Source organism: Cherax quadricarinatus, chromosome 8 (assembly GCF_038502225.1).
Source record: "Cherax quadricarinatus isolate ZL_2023a chromosome 8, ASM3850222v1, whole genome shotgun sequence".
Taxonomy (NCBI): Eukaryota; Metazoa; Arthropoda; class Malacostraca; order Decapoda; family Parastacidae; genus Cherax; species Cherax quadricarinatus.
Window position 1 is genome coordinate 2,199,891 of NC_091299.1, and position 16,901 is coordinate 2,216,791.

Consider the following 16,901-nt stretch of genomic DNA (forward strand, 5'->3'; position numbering starts at 1 on the left):
GTGGGAAGTACAGTGTCTGCACTCTGAAGGAGGGGTGGAGGTGGGAAGTACAGTGTCTGCACTCTGAAGGAGGGGTGGAGGTGGGAAGTACAATGTCTGCACTCTAAAGGAGGGGTGGAGGTGGGAAGTACAGTGTCTGCACTCTGAAGGAGGGGTGGAGGTGGGAAGTACAGTGTCTGCACTCTGAAGGAGAGGTGGAGATGGAGGTGGGAAGTACAGTGTCTGCACTCTGAAGGAGGGGTGGAGGTGGGAAGTACAGTGTCTGCACTCTGAAGGAGGGTGGTGGTGGGAAGTACAGTGTCTGCACTCTGAAGAGGGTGGAGGTGGGAAGTACAGTGTCTGCACTCTGAAGAGGGGTGGTGGTGGGAAGTACAGTGTCTGCACTCTGAAGAAGGTGGAGGTGGGAAGTAGTGTCTGCACTCTGAAGAGTGGATGGAGGTGGGAAGTACAGTGTCTGCACTCAGAAGGAAGGGTGGAGGTGGGAAGTACAGTGCCTGCATTCTGAAGGAGTGGAGGTGGGAAGTACAGTGTCTGCACTCTGAAGGAGGGGTGGAGGTGGGAAGTACAGTGTCTGCACTCTGAAGGAGGGGTGGAGGTGGGAAGTACAGTGTCTGCACTCTGAAGGAGGGGTGGAGGTGGGAAGTACAGTGTCTGCACTCTGAAGGAGGGGTGGAGGTGGGAAGTACAGTGTCTGCACTCTGAAGGAGGGGTGGAGGTGGGAAGTACAGTGCCTGCACTCTGAAGGAGGGGTGGAGGTGGGAAGTACAGTGTCTGCACTCTGAAGGAGGGGTGGAGGTGGGAAGTACAGTGTCTGCACTCTGAAGGAGGGGTGGAGGTGGGAAGTACAGTGTCTGCACTCTGAAGGAGGGGTGGAGGTGGGAAGTACAGTGTCTGCACTCTGAAGGAGGGGTGGAGGTGGGAAGTACAGTGTCTGCACTCTGAAGGAGGGGTGGAGGTGGGAAGTACAGTGTCTGCACTCTGAAGGAGGGGTGGAGGTGGGAAGTACAGTGCCTGCACTCTGAAGGAGGGGTGGAGGTGGGAAGTACAGTGTCTGAACTCTGAAAGAGGGGTGGAGGTGGGAAGTACAGTGTCTGAACTCTGAAAGAGGGGTGGAGGTGGGAAGTACAGTGTCTGAACTCTGAAAGAGGGGTGGAGGTGGGAAGTACAGTGTCTGAACTCTGAAAGAGGGGTGGAGGTGGGAAGTACAGTGTCTGCACTCTGAAGGAGGGGTGGAGGTGGGAAGTACAGTGTCTACACTCTGAAGGAGGGGTGGAGGTAGGAAGTACAGTGTCTGCACTCTGAAGGAGGGGTGGAGGTGGGAAGTACAGTGTCTGCACTCTGAAGGAGGGGTGGAGGTGGGAAGTACAGTGTCTGCACTCTGAAGAAGGGTGGAGGTGGGAAGTACAGTGCCAGTACTCTGAAGGAGGGGTGGAGGTGGGAAGTACAGTGTCTGCACTCTGAAGGAGGGGTGGAGGTGGGGAGTACAGTGCCAGCACTCTGAAGGAGGGGTGGAGGTGGGAAGTACAGTGCCTGCACTCTGAAGGAGTGGAGGTGGGAAGTACAGTGTCTGCACTCTGAAGGAGGGGTGGAGGTGGGAAGTACAGTGTCTGCACTCTGAAGGAGTGGAGGTGGGAAGTACAGTGTCTGGACTCTGAAGGAGTGGAGGTGGGAAGTACAGTGTCTGCACTCTGATGGACTGGAGGTGGGAAGTACAGTGTCTGCACTCTGAAGGAGGGGTGGAGGTGGGAAGTACAGTGTCTGCACTCTGAAGGAGGGGTGGAGGTGGGAAGTACAGTGTCTGCACTCTGATGGACTGGAGGTGGGAAGTACAGTGTCTGCACTCTGAAGGAGGGGTGGAGGTGGGAAGTACAGTGTCTGCACTCTGAAGGAGTGGAGGTGGGAAGTACAGTGCCTGCACTCTGAAGGAGGGGTGGAGGTGGGAAGTACAGTGTCTGCACTCTGAAGGAGGGGTGGAGGTGGGAAGTACAGTGCCTGCACTCTGAAGGAGGGGTGGAGGTGGGAAGTACAGTGTCTGCACTCTGAAGGAGGGGTGGAGGTGGGAAGTACAGTGTCTGCACTCTGAAGGAGGGGTGGAGGTGGGAAGTACAGTGTCTGCACTCTGAAGGAGGGGTGGAGGTGGGAAGTACAGTGCCTGCACTCTGAAGGAGGGGTGGAGGTGGGAAGTACAGTGTCTGCACTCTGAAGGAGTGGAGGTGGGAAGTACAGTGTCTGCACTCTGAAGGAGGGGTGGAGGTGGGAAGTACAGTGCCTGCACTCTGAAGGAGGGGTGGAGGTGGGAAGTACAGTGCCTGCACTCTGAAGGAGGGGTGGAGGTGGGAAGTACAGTGCCTGCACCCTGAAGGAGGGGTGGAGGTGGGAAGTACAGTGTCTGCACTCTGAAGGAGGGGTGGAGGTGGGAAGTACAGTGTCTGCACTCTGAAGGAGGGGTGGAGGTGGGAAGTACAGTGTCTGCACTCTGAAGGAGAGGTGGAGGTGGGAAGTACAGTGAGGGGTGGAGGTGGGAAGTACAGTGCCTGCACTCTGAAGGAGGGGTGGAGGTGGGAAGTACAGTGTCTGCATATTCAGGTGAAACCTTCCAGCAATAAAGATGGCCAAGTGTTGCACTTGTGTTTTATTCATTATAGGTGGCGATGTTAAGGTTCGTGATCTCTGCATTTCTGAAAAGGCAGCTAGAGAATGAGTGATGGTGAACGGTTTTCCTTAAAGAACAAAAGGGCACAATACCGTGACTGGAACAATACACAAATAACCCACACATAGGAAACTGAAACTTAGAATGACGTGTCGGTCTCCTACGTGTTGGCTATTTGTGTTCTACCTTACATTCTTCAGCTCCCCGCTGCCTTGGTGGTAAGCGGCTGATATGGTTAAAAACAAAGGCGATGGGATCTACAATTTAATTCTATCCTTAAACAGCACTGCGTGATCTGGTACTGTCGCAGCATCATTCAGTTAGCATTGTTATTAGCATTAATTTTTGTTGCCTGCTGCATCTAACTTATCCTCATTTCCTCAGGCTGAAGAGGGCAACTGCTGGATCTTCAATGACATGTCCAAGAACGAATACATCTGGGAAGGTTTTGTATCTCAGACCAAGATCAAGAGACTGACGCTGCACCTGCGACCGGACGGCACCCTCAAGACTATCCCCACTGTAGCCATCCAGCACCTACCGGGGATTGAAATGTTCGAGGTATGCTCGAGAATCCTGTATCCGCAAGAGGTTTCCGAGTCTCCCATTGACACGGTGGTCCTCGTTTCCCTATCTGCATAGGGTCATAGGTTCCCTATGACCCTATGAAGAGTATTATGTGTTTTACACTCACAGTATGGGAATTTCCCTAACCAAAGAGGGTCTTAGATTATATACAAAGGGCCATGGGTCTTGTCTCCAGAGAAGAGCCGCTTGGGTCCTCTCTTCACGGAGCGGAAGGGCCCCCTAGACACTTTCTTCATAGAGGGGACGTACTCCCTAGACCCTTTCTTAATAAAGAAGGGCTCCCAAGATCCTCTTTTCATAGAGGAGAAGGGCTCCCTAGACCCTTTCTTCATAGAGGAGAAGGGCTCCCTAGACCCTTTCTTCATAGAGGAGAAGGGCTCCCAAGATCCTCTTTTCATAGAGGAGAAGGGCTCCCTAGACCCTTTCTTCATAGAGGAGAAGGGCTCCCTAGACCCTTTCTTCATAGAGGAGAAGGGCTCCCTTAGATCCTCTCTTCCCAGTAAGTTCCCCCTCTCTTCTTCTGTCTCCATAGATACCCTCCTTCCTGTTCGACTCCCCGTTTACTTTAGCCATTTTGTTCTCCGACAGATCCCAAAGTCTTAGTGATGCATTTGGGAATTGGCTCATGTTGGCAGGAAAATTACGATCTTGGAGCGGACACGTCAGCCGCTATTTTCCATGGACCTTCTTTGTGCTTGATAAGGGTAATTTAAGGATTAAGAATAATGTGAATTTAAACACGGATTTTCATAAGTTGTTGAAGTAATCGCTGCCAGTGATTTTACGAAGCGCTACGAAACATGTGTGTGTGTGTGTGTGTGTGTGTGTGTGTGTGTGTGTGTGTGTGTGTGTGTGTGTGTGTGTGTGAAAAATTTATACAAAAAAATCTTCCCAGCAGCTACCCATTAGAAATTTAATCCAATAATTTCAAGAAAGATTAAGGTGTATTTATTTATTTGCTATAAACAACGCGCTTAAACGACCGTATTTAAAAGAATGAGGAAAGGCGTCTTTGAAAATTTACAGACGAGTGCAAAATATAATTATAATTGCTATCAGAGTCCGTCGGTAATACTGCACTATTGATGCAGGTGTTGGTACGCTAGTGACTGGTAGGTAACCTGCAGGTGTTGGTACGCTAGTGACTGGCAGGTAACCTGCAGGTGTTGGTACGCTAGTGACTGGTAGGTAACCTGCAGGTGTTGGTACGCTAGTGACTGGTAGGTAACCTGCAGGTGTTGGTACGCTAGTGATTGGCAGGTAACCTGCAGGTGTTGGTACGCTAGTGACTGGTAGGTAACCTGCAGGTGTTGGTACGCTAGTGATTGGCAGGTAACCTGCAGGTGTTGGTACGCTAGTGACTGGTAGGTAACCTGCAGGTGTTGGTACGCTAGTGACTGGTAGATAACCTGCAGGTGTTGGTACGCTAGTGATTGGCAGGTAACCTGCAGGTGTTGGTACGCTAGTGATTGGTAGGTAACCTGCAGGTGTTGGTACGCTAGTGATTGGTAGGTAACCTGCAGGTGTTGGTACGCTAGTGACTGGTAGGTAACCTGCAGGTGTTGGTACGCTAGTGACTGGTAGGTAACCTGCAGGTGTTGGTACGCTAGTGATTGGCAGGTAACCTGCAGGTGTTGGTACGCTAGTCATTGGCAGGTAACCTGCAGGTGTTGGTACGCTAGTGATTGGCAGGTAACCTGCAGGTTTTGGTACGCTAGTGATTGGCAGGTAACCTGCAGGTGTTGGTACGCTAGTGATTGGCAGGTAACCTGCAGGTGTTGATACGCTAGTGACTAGCAGGTAACCTGCAGGTGTTGGTACGCTAGTGACTGGCAGGTAACCTGCAGGTGTTGGTACACTAGTGATTGGCAGGTAACCTGCAGGTGTTGGTACGCTAGTGATTGGTAGGCAACCTGCAGGTGTTGGTACGCTAGTGACTGGTAGGTAACCTGCAGGTGTTGGTACGCTAGTGACTGGTAGGTAACCTGCAGGTGTTGGTACGCTAGTGACTGGTAGGTAACCTGCAGGTGTTGGTACGCTAGTGACTGGCAGGTAACCTGCAGGTGTTGGTACGCTAGTGACTGGTAGGTAACCTGCAGGTGTTGGTACGCTAGTGACTGGCAGGTAACCTGCAGGTGTTGGTACGCTAGTGACTGGTAGGTAACCTGCAGGTGTTGGTACGCTAGTGACTGGCAGGTAACCTGCAGGTGTTGGTGCCCTAGTGACTAGCAGGTAACCTGCAGGTGTTGGTACGCTAGTGACTGGTAGGTAACCTGCAGGTGTTGGTACGCTAGTGACTGGTAGGTAACCTGCAGGTGTTGGTACGCTAGTGACTGGTAGGTAACCTGCAGGTGTTGGTACGCTAGTGATTGGCAGGTAACCTGCAGGTGTTGGTACGCTAGTGATTGGTAGGTAACCTGCAGGTGTTGGTACGCTAGTGACTGGTAGGTAACCTGCAGATGTTGGTACGCTAGTAACTGGTAGGTAACCTGCAGGTATTGGTACGCTAGTGATTGGCAGGTAACCTGCAGGTGTTGGTACGCTAGTGACTGGCAGGTAACCTGCAGGTGTTGGTACGCTAGTGATTGGTAGGTAACCTACAGGTGTTGGTACGCTAGTGACTGGTAGGTAACCTGCAGGTGTTGGTACGCTAGTGACTGGTAGGTAACCTACAGGTGTTGGTACGCTAGTGATTGGCAGGTAACCTGCAGGTGTTGGTACGCTAGTGACTGACAGGTAACCTGCAGGTGTTGGTACGCTAGTGATTGGCAGGTAACCTGCTGATGTTGGTACGCTAGTGACTGGCAGGTAACCTGCAGGTGTTGGTACGCTAGTGACTGGTAGATAATCTGCAGGTTTTGGTACGCTAGTGACTGGTAGGTAACCTGCAGGTGTTGGTACGCTAGTGACTGGCAGGTAACCTGCAGGTGTTGGTACGCTAGTGATTGGCAGGTAACCTGCAGTTGTTGGTACGCTAGTGACTGGTAGGTAACCTGCAGGTGTTGGTACGCTAGTGATTTGCAGGTAACCTGCAGGTGTTGGTACGCTAGTGACTGGCAGGTAACCTGCAGGTGTTGGTACGCTAGTGATTGGTAGGTAACCTACAGGTGTTGGTACGCTAGTGACTGGTAGGTAACCTGCAGGTGTTGGTACGCTAGTGACTGGTAGGTAACCTGCAGGTGTTGGTACGCTAGTGATTGGTAGGTAACCTGCAGGTGTTGGTACGCTAGTGACTGGTAGGTAACCTGCAGGTGTTGGTACGCTAGTGATTGGCAGGTAACCTGCAGGTGTTGGTACGCTAGTGATTGGTATGTAACCTGCAGGTGTTGGTACGCTAGTGACTGGCAGGTAACCTGCAGGTGTTGGTACGCTAGTGATTGGCAGGTAACCTGCAGATGTTGGTACGCTAGTGACTGGCAGGTAACCTGCAGGTGTTGGTACGCTAGTGATTGGCAGGTAACCTGCAGATGTTGGTACGCTAGTGACTGGCAGGTAACCTGCAGGTGTTGGTACGCTAGTGACTGGTAGATAATGTGCAGGTTTTGGTACGCTAGTGACTGGTAGGTAACCTGCAGGTGTTGGTGCGCTAGTGATTGGCAGGTAACCTGCAGGTGTTGGTACGCTAGTGATTGGCAGGTAACCTGCAAGTGTTGGTACGCTAGTGACTGGTAGGTAACCTGCAGGTGTTGGTACGCTAGTGACTGGTAGGTGACCTACAGGTGTTGGTACGCTAGTGACTGGTAGGTAACCTGCAGGTGTTGGTACGCTAGTGACTGGTAGGTAACCTACAGGTGTTGGTACGCTAGTGATTGGCAGGTAACCTGCAAGTGTTGGTACGCTAGTGACTGGTAGGTAACCTGCAGGTGTTGGTACGCTAGTGACTGGTAGGTAACCTGCAGGTGTTGGTACGCTAGTGACTGGCAGGTAACCTGCAGGTGTTGGTACGCTAGTGACTGGTAGGTAACCTGCAGGTGTTGGTACGCTAGTGACTGGCAGGTAACCTGCAGGTGTTGGTGCGCTAGTGACTAGCAGGTAACCTGCAGGTGTTGGTACGCTAGTGATTTGCAGGTAACCTGCAGGTGTTGGTACGCTAGTGACTGGTAGGTAACCTACAGGTGTTGGTACGCTAGTGACTGGTAGGTAACCTACAGGTGTTGGTACGCTAGTGACTGGTAGGTAACCTACAGGTGTTGGTACGCTAGTGACTGGTAGGTAACCTACAGGTGTTGGTACGCTAGTGACTGGTAGGTAACCTGCAGGTGTTGGTACGCTAGTGATTGGTAGGTAACCTGCAGGTGTTGGTACGCTAGTCACTGGTAGGTAACCTGCAGGTGTTGGTACGCTAGTAACTGGTAGGTAACCTGCAGGTATTGGTACGCTAGTGATTGGCAGGTAACCTGCAGGTGTTGGTACGCTAGTGACTGGCAGGTAACCTGCAGGTGTTGGTACGCTAGTGATTGGTAGGTAACCTACAGGTGTTGGTACGCTAGTGACTGGCAGGTAACCTACAGGTGTTGGTACGCTAGTGACTGGTAGGTAACCTGCAGGTGTTGGTACGCTAGTGACTGGTAGGTAACCTACAGGTGTTGGTACGCTAGTTATTGGCAGGTAATCTGCAGGTGTTGGTACGCTAGTGACTGACAGGTAACCTGCAGGTGTTGGTACGCTAGTGATTGGCAGGTAACCTGCAGATGTTGGTACGCTAGTGACTGGCAGGTAACCTGCAGGTGTTGGTACGCTAGTGACTGGTAGATAATCTGCAGGTTTTGGTACGCTAGTGACTGGTAGGTAACCTGCAGGTGTTGGTACGCTAGTCATTGGCAGGTAACCTGCAGGTGTTGGTACGCTAGTGATTGGCAGGTAACCTGCAGATGTTGGTACGCTAGTGACTGGTATGTAACCTGCAGGTGTTGGTACGCTAGTGATTTGCAGGTAACCTGCAGGTGTTGGTACGCTAGTGATTGGTAGGTAACCTACAGGTGTTGGTACGCTAGTGACTGGTAGGTAACCTGCAGGTGTTGGTACGCTAGTGACTGGTAGGTAACCTGCAGGTGTTGGTACGCTAGTGATTGGTAGGTAACCTGCAGGTGTTGGTACGCTAGTGATTGGCAGGTAACCTGCAGGTGTTGGTACGCTAGTGACTGGCAGGTAACCTGCAGGTGTTGGTACGCTAGTGATTGGTAGGTAACCTACAGGTGTTGGTACGCTAGTGACTGGTAGGTAACCTGCAGGTGTTGGTACGCTAGTGACTGGTAGGTAACCTGCAGGTGTTGGTACGCTAGTGATTGGTAGGTAACCTGCAGGTGTTGGTACGCTAGTGACTGGTAGGTAACCTGCAGGTGTTGGTACGCTAGTGATTGGCAGGTAACCTGCAGGTGTTGGTACGCTAGTGATTGGTATGTAACCTGCAGGTGTTGGTACGCTAGTGACTGGCAGGTAACCTGCAGGTGTTGGTACGCTAGTGATTGGCAGGTAACCTGCAGATGTTGGTACGCTAGTGACTGGCAGGTAACCTGCAGGTGTTGGTACGCTAGTGATTGGCAGGTAACCTGCAGATGTTGGTACGCTAGTGACTGGCAGGTAACCTGCAGGTGTTGGTACGCTAGTGACTGGTAGATAATCTGCAGGTTTTGGTACGCTAGTGACTGGTAGGTAACCTGCAGGTGTTGGTACGCTAGTGATTGGCAGGTAACCTGCAGGTGTTGGTACGCTAGTGATTGGCAGGTAACCTGCAAGTGTTGGTACGCTAGTGACTGGTAGGTAACCTGCAGGTGTTGGTACGCTAGTGACTGGTAGGTAACCTACAGGTGTTGGTACGCTAGTGACTGGTAGGTAACCTGCAGGTGTTGGTACGCTAGTGACTGGTAGGTAACCTGCAGGTGTTGGTACGCTAGTGACTGGTAGGTAACCTGCAGGTGTTGGTACGCTAGTGATTGGCAGGTAACCTGCAGGTGTTGGTACGCTAGTGATTGGCAGGTAACCTGCAGGTGTTGGTACGCTAGTGACTGGTAGGTAACCTGCAGGTGTTGGTACGCTAGTGACTGGTAGGTAACCTGCAGGTGTTGGTACGCTAGTGACTGGTAGGTATCCTGCAGGTGTTGGTACGCTAGTGACTGGTAGGTAACCTACAGGTGTTGGTACGCTAGTGACTGGTAGGTAACCTGCAGGTGTTGGTACGCTAGTGATTGGCAGGTAACCTGCAAGTGTTGGTACGCTAGTGACTGGTAGGTAACCTGCAGGTGTTGGTACGCTAGTGACTGGTAGGTAACCTGCAGGTGTTGGTACGCTAGTGATTGGCAGGTAACCTGCAGATGTTGGTACGCTAGTGATTGGCAGGTAACCTGCAGGTGTTGGTACGCTAGTGACTGGTAGGTAACCTACAGGTGTTGGTACGCTAGTGATTGGCAGGTAATCTGCAGGTGTTGGTACGCTAGTGACTGACAGGTAACCTGCAGGTGTTGGTACGCTAGTGACTGGCAGGTAACCTGCAGGTGTTGGTGCGCTAGTGACTAGCAGGTAACCTGCAGGTGTTGGTACGCTAGTGACTGGCAGATAACCTGCAGGTGTTGGTACGCTAGTGACTGGTAGGTAACCTGCAGGTGTTGGTACGCTAGTGACTGGCAGGTAACCTGCAGGTGTTGGTGCGCTAGTGACTAGCAGGTAACCTGCAGGTGTTGGCACGCTAGTGATTGGTAGGTAACCTGCAGGTGTTGGTACGCTAGTGACTGGTAGGTAACCTACAGGTGTTGGTACGCTAGTGACTGGTAGGTAACCTACAGGTGTTGGTACGCTAGTGACTGGTAGGTAACCTACAGGTGTTGGTACGCTAGTGACTGGTAGGTAACCTACAGGTGTTGGTACGCTAGTGACTGGTAGGTAACCTGCAGGTGTTGGTACGCTAGTGATTGGCAGGTAACCTGCAGGTGTTGGTACGCTAGTGATTGGTAGGTAACCTGCAGGTGTTGGTACGCTAGTGACTGGTAGGTAACCTGCAGGTGTTGGTACGCTAGTAACTGGTAGGTAACCTGCAGGTATTGGTACGCTAGTGATTGGCAGGTAACCTGCAGGTGTTGGTACGCTAGTGACTGGCAGGTAACCTGCAGGTGTTGGTACGCTAGTGATTGGTAGGTAACCTACAGGTGTTGGTACGCTAGTGACTGGCAGGTAACCTACAGGTGTTGGTACTCTAGTGACTGGTAGGTAACCTGCAGGTGTTGGTACGCTAGTGACTGGTAGGTAACCTACAGGTGTTGGTACGCTAGTGATTGGCAGGTAATCTGCAGGTGTTGGTACGCTAGTGACTGACAGGTAACCTGCAGGTGTTGGTACGCTAGTGATTGGCAGGTAACCTGCAGATGTTGGTACGCTAGTGACTGGCAGGTAACCTGCAGGTGTTGGTACGCTAGTGACTGGTAGATAATCTGCAGGTTTTGGTACGCTAGTGACTGGTAGGTAACCTGCAGGTGTTGGTACGCTAGTCATTGGCAGGTAACCTGCAGGTGTTGGTACGCTAGTGATTGGCAGGTAACCTGCAGATGTTGGTACGCTAGTGACTGGTAGGTAACCTGCAGGTGTTGGTACGCTAGTGATTTGCAGGTAACCTGCAGGTGTTGGTACGCTAGTGATTGGTAGGTAACCTACAGGTGTTGGTACGCTAGTGACTGGTAGGTAACCTGCAGGTGTTGGTACGCTAGTGACTGGTAGGTAACCTGCAGGTGTTTGTACGCTAGTGATTGGTAGGTAACCTGCAGGTGTTGGTACGCTAGTGATTGGCAGGTAACCTGCAGGTGTTGGTACGCTAGTGACTGGCAGGTAACCTGCAGGTGTTGGTACGCTAGTGATTGGTAGGTAACCTACAGGTGTTGGTACGCTAGTGACTGGTAGGTAACCTGCAGGTGTTGGTACGCTAGTGACTGGTAGGTAACCTGCAGGTGTTGGTACGCTAGTGATTGGTAGGTAACCTGCAGGTGTTGGTACGCTAGTGACTGGTAGGTAACCTGCAGGTGTTGGTACGCTAGTGATTGGCAGGTAACCTGCAGGTGTTGGTACGCTAGTGATTGGTATGTAACCTGCAGGTGTTGGTACGCTAGTGACTGGCAGGTAACCTGCAGGTGTTGGTACGCTAGTGATTGGCAGGTAACCTGCAGATGTTGGTACGCTAGTGACTGGCAGGTAACCTGCAGGTGTTGGTACGCTAGTGATTGGCAGGTAACCTGCAGATGTTGGTACGCTAGTGACTGGCAGGTAACCTGCAGGTGTTGGTACGCTAGTGACTGGTAGATAATCTGCAGGTTTTGGTACGCTAGTGACTGGTAGGTAACCTGCAGGTGTTGGTACGCTAGTGATTGGCAGGTAACCTGCAGGTGTTGGTACGCTAGTGATTGGCAGGTAACCTGCAAGTGTTGGTACGCTAGTGACTGGTAGGTAACCTGCAGGTGTTGGTACGCTAGTGACTGGTAGGTAACCTACAGGTGTTGGTACGCTAGTGACTGGTAGGTAACCTGCAGGTGTTGGTACGCTAGTGACTGGTAGGTAACCTGCAGGTGTTGGTACGCTAGTGACTGGTAGGTAACCTGCAGGTGTTGGTACGCTAGTGATTGGCAGGTAACCTGCAGGTGTTGGTACGCTAGTGATTGGCAGGTAACCTGCAGGTGTTGGTACGCTAGTGACTGGTAGGTAACCTGCAGGTGTTGGTACGCTAGTGACTGGTAGGTAACCTGCAGGTGTTGGTACGCTAGTGACTGGTAGGTATCCTGCAGGTGTTGGTACGCTAGTGACTGGTAGGTAACCTACAGGTGTTGGTACGCTAGTGACTGGTAGGTAACCTGCAGGTGTTGGTACGCTAGTGATTGGCAGGTAACCTGCAAGTGTTGGTACGCTAGTGACTGGTAGGTAACCTGCAGGTGTTGGTACGCTAGTGACTGGTAGGTAACCTGCAGGTGTTGGTACGCTAGTGATTGGCAGGTAACCTGCAGATGTTGGTACGCTAGTGATTGGCAGGTAACCTGCAGGTGTTGGTACGCTAGTGATTGGCAGGTAACCTGCAAGTGTTGGTACGCTAGTGACTGGCAGGTAACCTGCAGGTGTTGGTACGCTAGTGATTGGCAGGTAACCTGCAAGTGTTGGTACGCTAGTGACTGGTAGGTAACCTGCAGGTGTTGGTACGCTAGTGATTGGCAGGTAACCTGCAAGTGTTGGTACGCTAGTGACTGGTAGGTAACCTGCAGGTGTTGGTACGCTAGTGACTGGTAGGTAGCCTGCAGGTGTTGGTACGCTAGTGACTGGCAGGTAACGTACAGGTGTTGGTATGAGAATGAGAGGTAATATAAGTGTTGGGACGCAGTAACAGTTTATCAGGCGTTCCACTGAGTGACAGGTCAGGTGTTGATATGCTGGTGAGTAACGGGTAACATGTTACATGTATACGAATGGTATATAATTAGACGTGTGCCATATCTAAGCATTTTTATTTATAGACGTTTCGCCAACCAGTGGCTTTATCTATACAAGGACATAATCCGAAGAATGTAGAACTATATACAAAAGATGAAGTGATCAGTTGGTAAAGCCACTGGAATTCGAAACGTGTACAAATAAAGATACACACATGTTTCATGTGTCTAATTCTTCAGCTTCTCAGATGTTGAGGTGTAACGTAACTTATTAAACGTTATGAGTGTTGATACGCTAGTCAGTGAAAGGTAACGGATCAGGTGTTAGAATGAGTGGCAGGTAACATTACTCACTCTGACCTCCCTCCCTGGGGGTGCCTCCACAGGTACAGTACGCCACCATCAGCACTGTCCACGCCTTCAGCTTCGGGAACTCCTCTTCCCTGTCCAAGGTGTCTCTGTCCAGGAACTCCATCTTCACGCTAGCCCGCAACGCCTTCACGCACCTGTCTTCCCTGGACACGCTCTCCCTGGGGGAGAATCACATCACCGAGGTCAACCGCCACGTTTTCGTGGACCTGCCGAAGCTCACTAAGCTCTACATCGACCGCAACAACATCACCACCGTCCACGAGCGAGCCTTCCAGGGCTTACACAGCCTCATCGAGCTTGAGCTCTTTTCCAACCAGATTCAGGTGAGGAAAAGGAGTAAATTTGCTTCCATCCAGAGAGATTTTTACGACGGTGAGTTGACTTTGACTCTCACGGTACTCTTAACACCCTAATGTTGTAAGTAAAAAGCACTTACACACCGATCCAAGATATGAATAAGGAAATTTTTTACCCCGAGTGTCCCCTTCAGTTCTCTAATAAGTCACTAGTGGCAAAGCTTTTACTTGTTAAGTGTCCTTAAAACGTGTCTAGCCTGTAACTTGTTGGTATTACCGTACCAGTTCCCTCCGTATTGTTATAGCTGGATAATTTTCTAGTCTTAGAGGCCGTATTTTCATTTCACCTTTCAAACTTTTTCTTTGTTACAGGTGATCACTCCTGATACTTTTAAGGGCCTACGGTCACTGGAACGCCTCGACCTTCACAAGAATCGCATTGAAGTTATCGGTGACAAGACCTTCCGAGACCTGCAAGCGTTACGGGTTCTGGACCTGCAGGAGAACTCTCTAAAGTACATTGCTCCTAAGGGCTTCCTTGGACTTGACCAGCTGCAGCAGCTCAACCTCCAGGTGACACACACACACACACACACACACACACACACACACACACACACACACACACACACACACACACACACACACACACACACACAAATATATATATATATATATATATATATATATATATATATATATATATATATATACATATATATATATATTCCTTATATGAAATTGCTTTGTAGACTTAGCTAATACTTAAGCTTCAGGACCAAATGTAAATACATTTCATAAGTAACAAACCAGTTGTGCATAGTATAATTATCAGGGTACAAAAATGGCTTGCCAATAGCTTCTAGCAAAACTCAAAAATTATATGAAAAATCCGAGACTCTCCAGTTAATTTTGTATTACAAGTGATCGCATAGTTTTTGTACGACACGAAGTAATTTGTTTTCCATTTGTGTGACAGGACAACAAGCTGCTGTCGCTGGGTCCAGAGGTTTTCAAAATGGCTTCAAAAATCCACCACCTGGATATTCGCGCGAATGTGTTGGAGACCCTCACTCTTGAGAGCGTCCAGCCCCTCATGGACAACCTTAACAACGACACCATGCTGTTCTTCATCGAAGGTAAGTACACAAACACTTCCAAACCTTATGAACAGCCTCAACAACGACACCAGGCTGTTCTTCCCCACCTCATAAACATGAACCCCAATACAATTTTATCCAAGGCGAGTAAATTGTCTCACTCATTATCTATCCATAGTCTGGTACGGTGACATAATAGCGATAAGCCTATGGAGGCCTACCATGGCTACCACAAGATTGAAGTATGAAAAAGATCAAACCGATTGTGAATATGATAATGGTATACAATACCGACAAGGTGACGAAGTAGATGCGCAACAGCAGATGCTGTAGAGATGTAGAGACCATGTAATGAATCCATTACCCTTCAAGATGTACTTTTGAGGATGTAATCAGTCCATCAACCTTGAAGAAACTACTTCCTCAAGGGTGATGGACTGATGACATCGTCTCTACATGTCTACTGTTTCTGTTTCCTTCTCTGTACTCGACTGAAGAATCCTCCTGTGTAGACGAAACATTTCGGAATAAAGATACGTAAGTGATACACATGTATCTTAATTATCAAACCGTTTCTGCATTACGTATAATTGTTTCAATATATATATATATATATATATATATATATATATATATATATATATATATATATATATATATATATATATATATATATATATATATATATATATATATATATATATATATATATATATATATATATATATATATATATATATATATATATATATATATATATATATATATATATATATATATATATATATTTTTTTTTTTTTTTTTTTTTCAACAAGTCGGCCGTCTCCCACCGAGGCAGGGTGACCCAAAAAAGAAAGAAAATCCCCAAAAAGAAAATACTTTCATCATCATTCAACACTTTCACCACACTCACACATTATCACTGCTTTTGCAGAGGTGCTCAGAATACAACAGTTTAGAAGCATATACGTATAAAGATACACAACATATCCCTCCAAACTGCCAATATCCCAAACCACTCCTTTAAAGTGCAGGCATTGTACCTCCCATTTCCAGGACTCAAGTCCGACTATATGAAAATAACCGGTTTCCCTGAATCCCTTCACTAAATATTACCCTGCTCACACTCCAACAGATCGTCAGGTCCCAAATATCATTCGTCTCCATTCACTCCAAATATATATATATATATATTATATATATATATATATATATTATATATATATTATTTTTTTTTTTTTTTTTTTATTATCACACCGGCCGATTCCCACCAAGGCAGGGTGGCCCGAAAAAGAAAAACTTTCACCATCATTCACTCCATCACTGTCTTGCCAGAAGGGTGCTTTACACTACAGTTTTTAAACTGCAACATTAACACCCCTCCTTCAGAGTGCAGGCACTGTACTTCCCATCTCCAGGACTCAAGTCCGGCCTGCCGGTTTCCCTGAATCCCTTCATAAATGTTACTTTGCTCACACTCCAACAGCACGTCAAGTATTAAAAACCATTTGTCTCCATTCACTCCTATCAAACACGCTCACGCATGCCTGCTGGAAGTCCAAGCCCCTCGCACACAAAACCTCCTTTACCCCCTCCCTCCAACCCTTCCTAGGCCGACCCCTACCCCGCCTTCCTTCCACTACAGACTGATACACTCTTGAAGTCATTCTGTTTCGCTCCATTCTCTCTACATGTCCGAACCACCTCAACAACCCTTCCTCAGCCCTCTGGACAACAGTTTTGGTAATCCCGCACCTCCTCCTAACTTCCAAACTACGAATTCTCTGCATTATATTCACACCACACATTGCCCTCAGACATGACATCTCCACTGCCTCCAGCCTTCTCCTCGCTGCAACATTCATCACCCACGCTTCACACCCATATAAGAGCGTTGGTAAAACTATACTCTCATACATTCCCCTCTTTGCCTCCAAGGACAAAGTTCTTTGTCTCCACAGACTCCTAAGTGCACCACTCACTCTTTTTCCCTCATCAATTCTATGATTCACCTCATCTTTCATAGACCCATCCGCTGACACGTCCACTCCCAAATATCTGAATACGTTCACCTCCTCCATACTCTCTCCCTCCAATCTGATATTCAATCTTTCATCACCTAATCTTTTTGTTATCCTCATAACCTTACTCTTTCCTGTATTCACCTTTAATTTTCTTCTTTTGCACACCCTACCAAATTCATCCACCAATCTCTGCAACTTCTCTTCAGAATCTCCCAAGAGCACAGTGTCATCAGCAAAGAGCAGCTGTGACAACTCCCACTTTGTGTGTGATTCTTTATCTTTTAACTCCACGCCTCTTGCCAAGACCCTCGCATTTACTTCTCTTACAACCCCATCTATAAATATATTAAACAACCACGGTGACATCACACATCCTTGTCTAAGGCCTACTTTTACTGGGAAAAAATTTCCCTCTTTCCTACATACTCTAACTTGAGCCTCACTATCCTCGTAAAAACTCTTCACTGCTTTCAGTA

At 48.9% G+C, this 16,901-nt stretch overlaps 1 protein-coding gene across 2 annotated transcripts in view; it reads left to right on the plus strand.

The window, feature by feature from the left end:
* The first annotated feature begins 3,040 nt into the window (after positions 1-3,040).
* The window catches only part of LOC128685340 (connectin), a 457,747-nt gene continuing 443,886 nt past the window's right edge, over positions 3,041-16,901 (plus strand). For both annotated transcript variants that reach the window (XM_070082748.1, XM_070082749.1), the window contains exons 1-4: positions 3,041-3,214; positions 13,020-13,328; positions 13,674-13,874; positions 14,281-14,440. In XM_070082748.1, the coding sequence (XP_069938849.1) occupies positions 3,071-3,214; positions 13,020-13,328; positions 13,674-13,874; positions 14,281-14,440 (814 nt within the window). In that variant the 5' untranslated portion in view covers positions 3,041-3,070. The remainder of the gene's footprint in view (positions 3,215-13,019; positions 13,329-13,673; positions 13,875-14,280; positions 14,441-16,901) is intronic.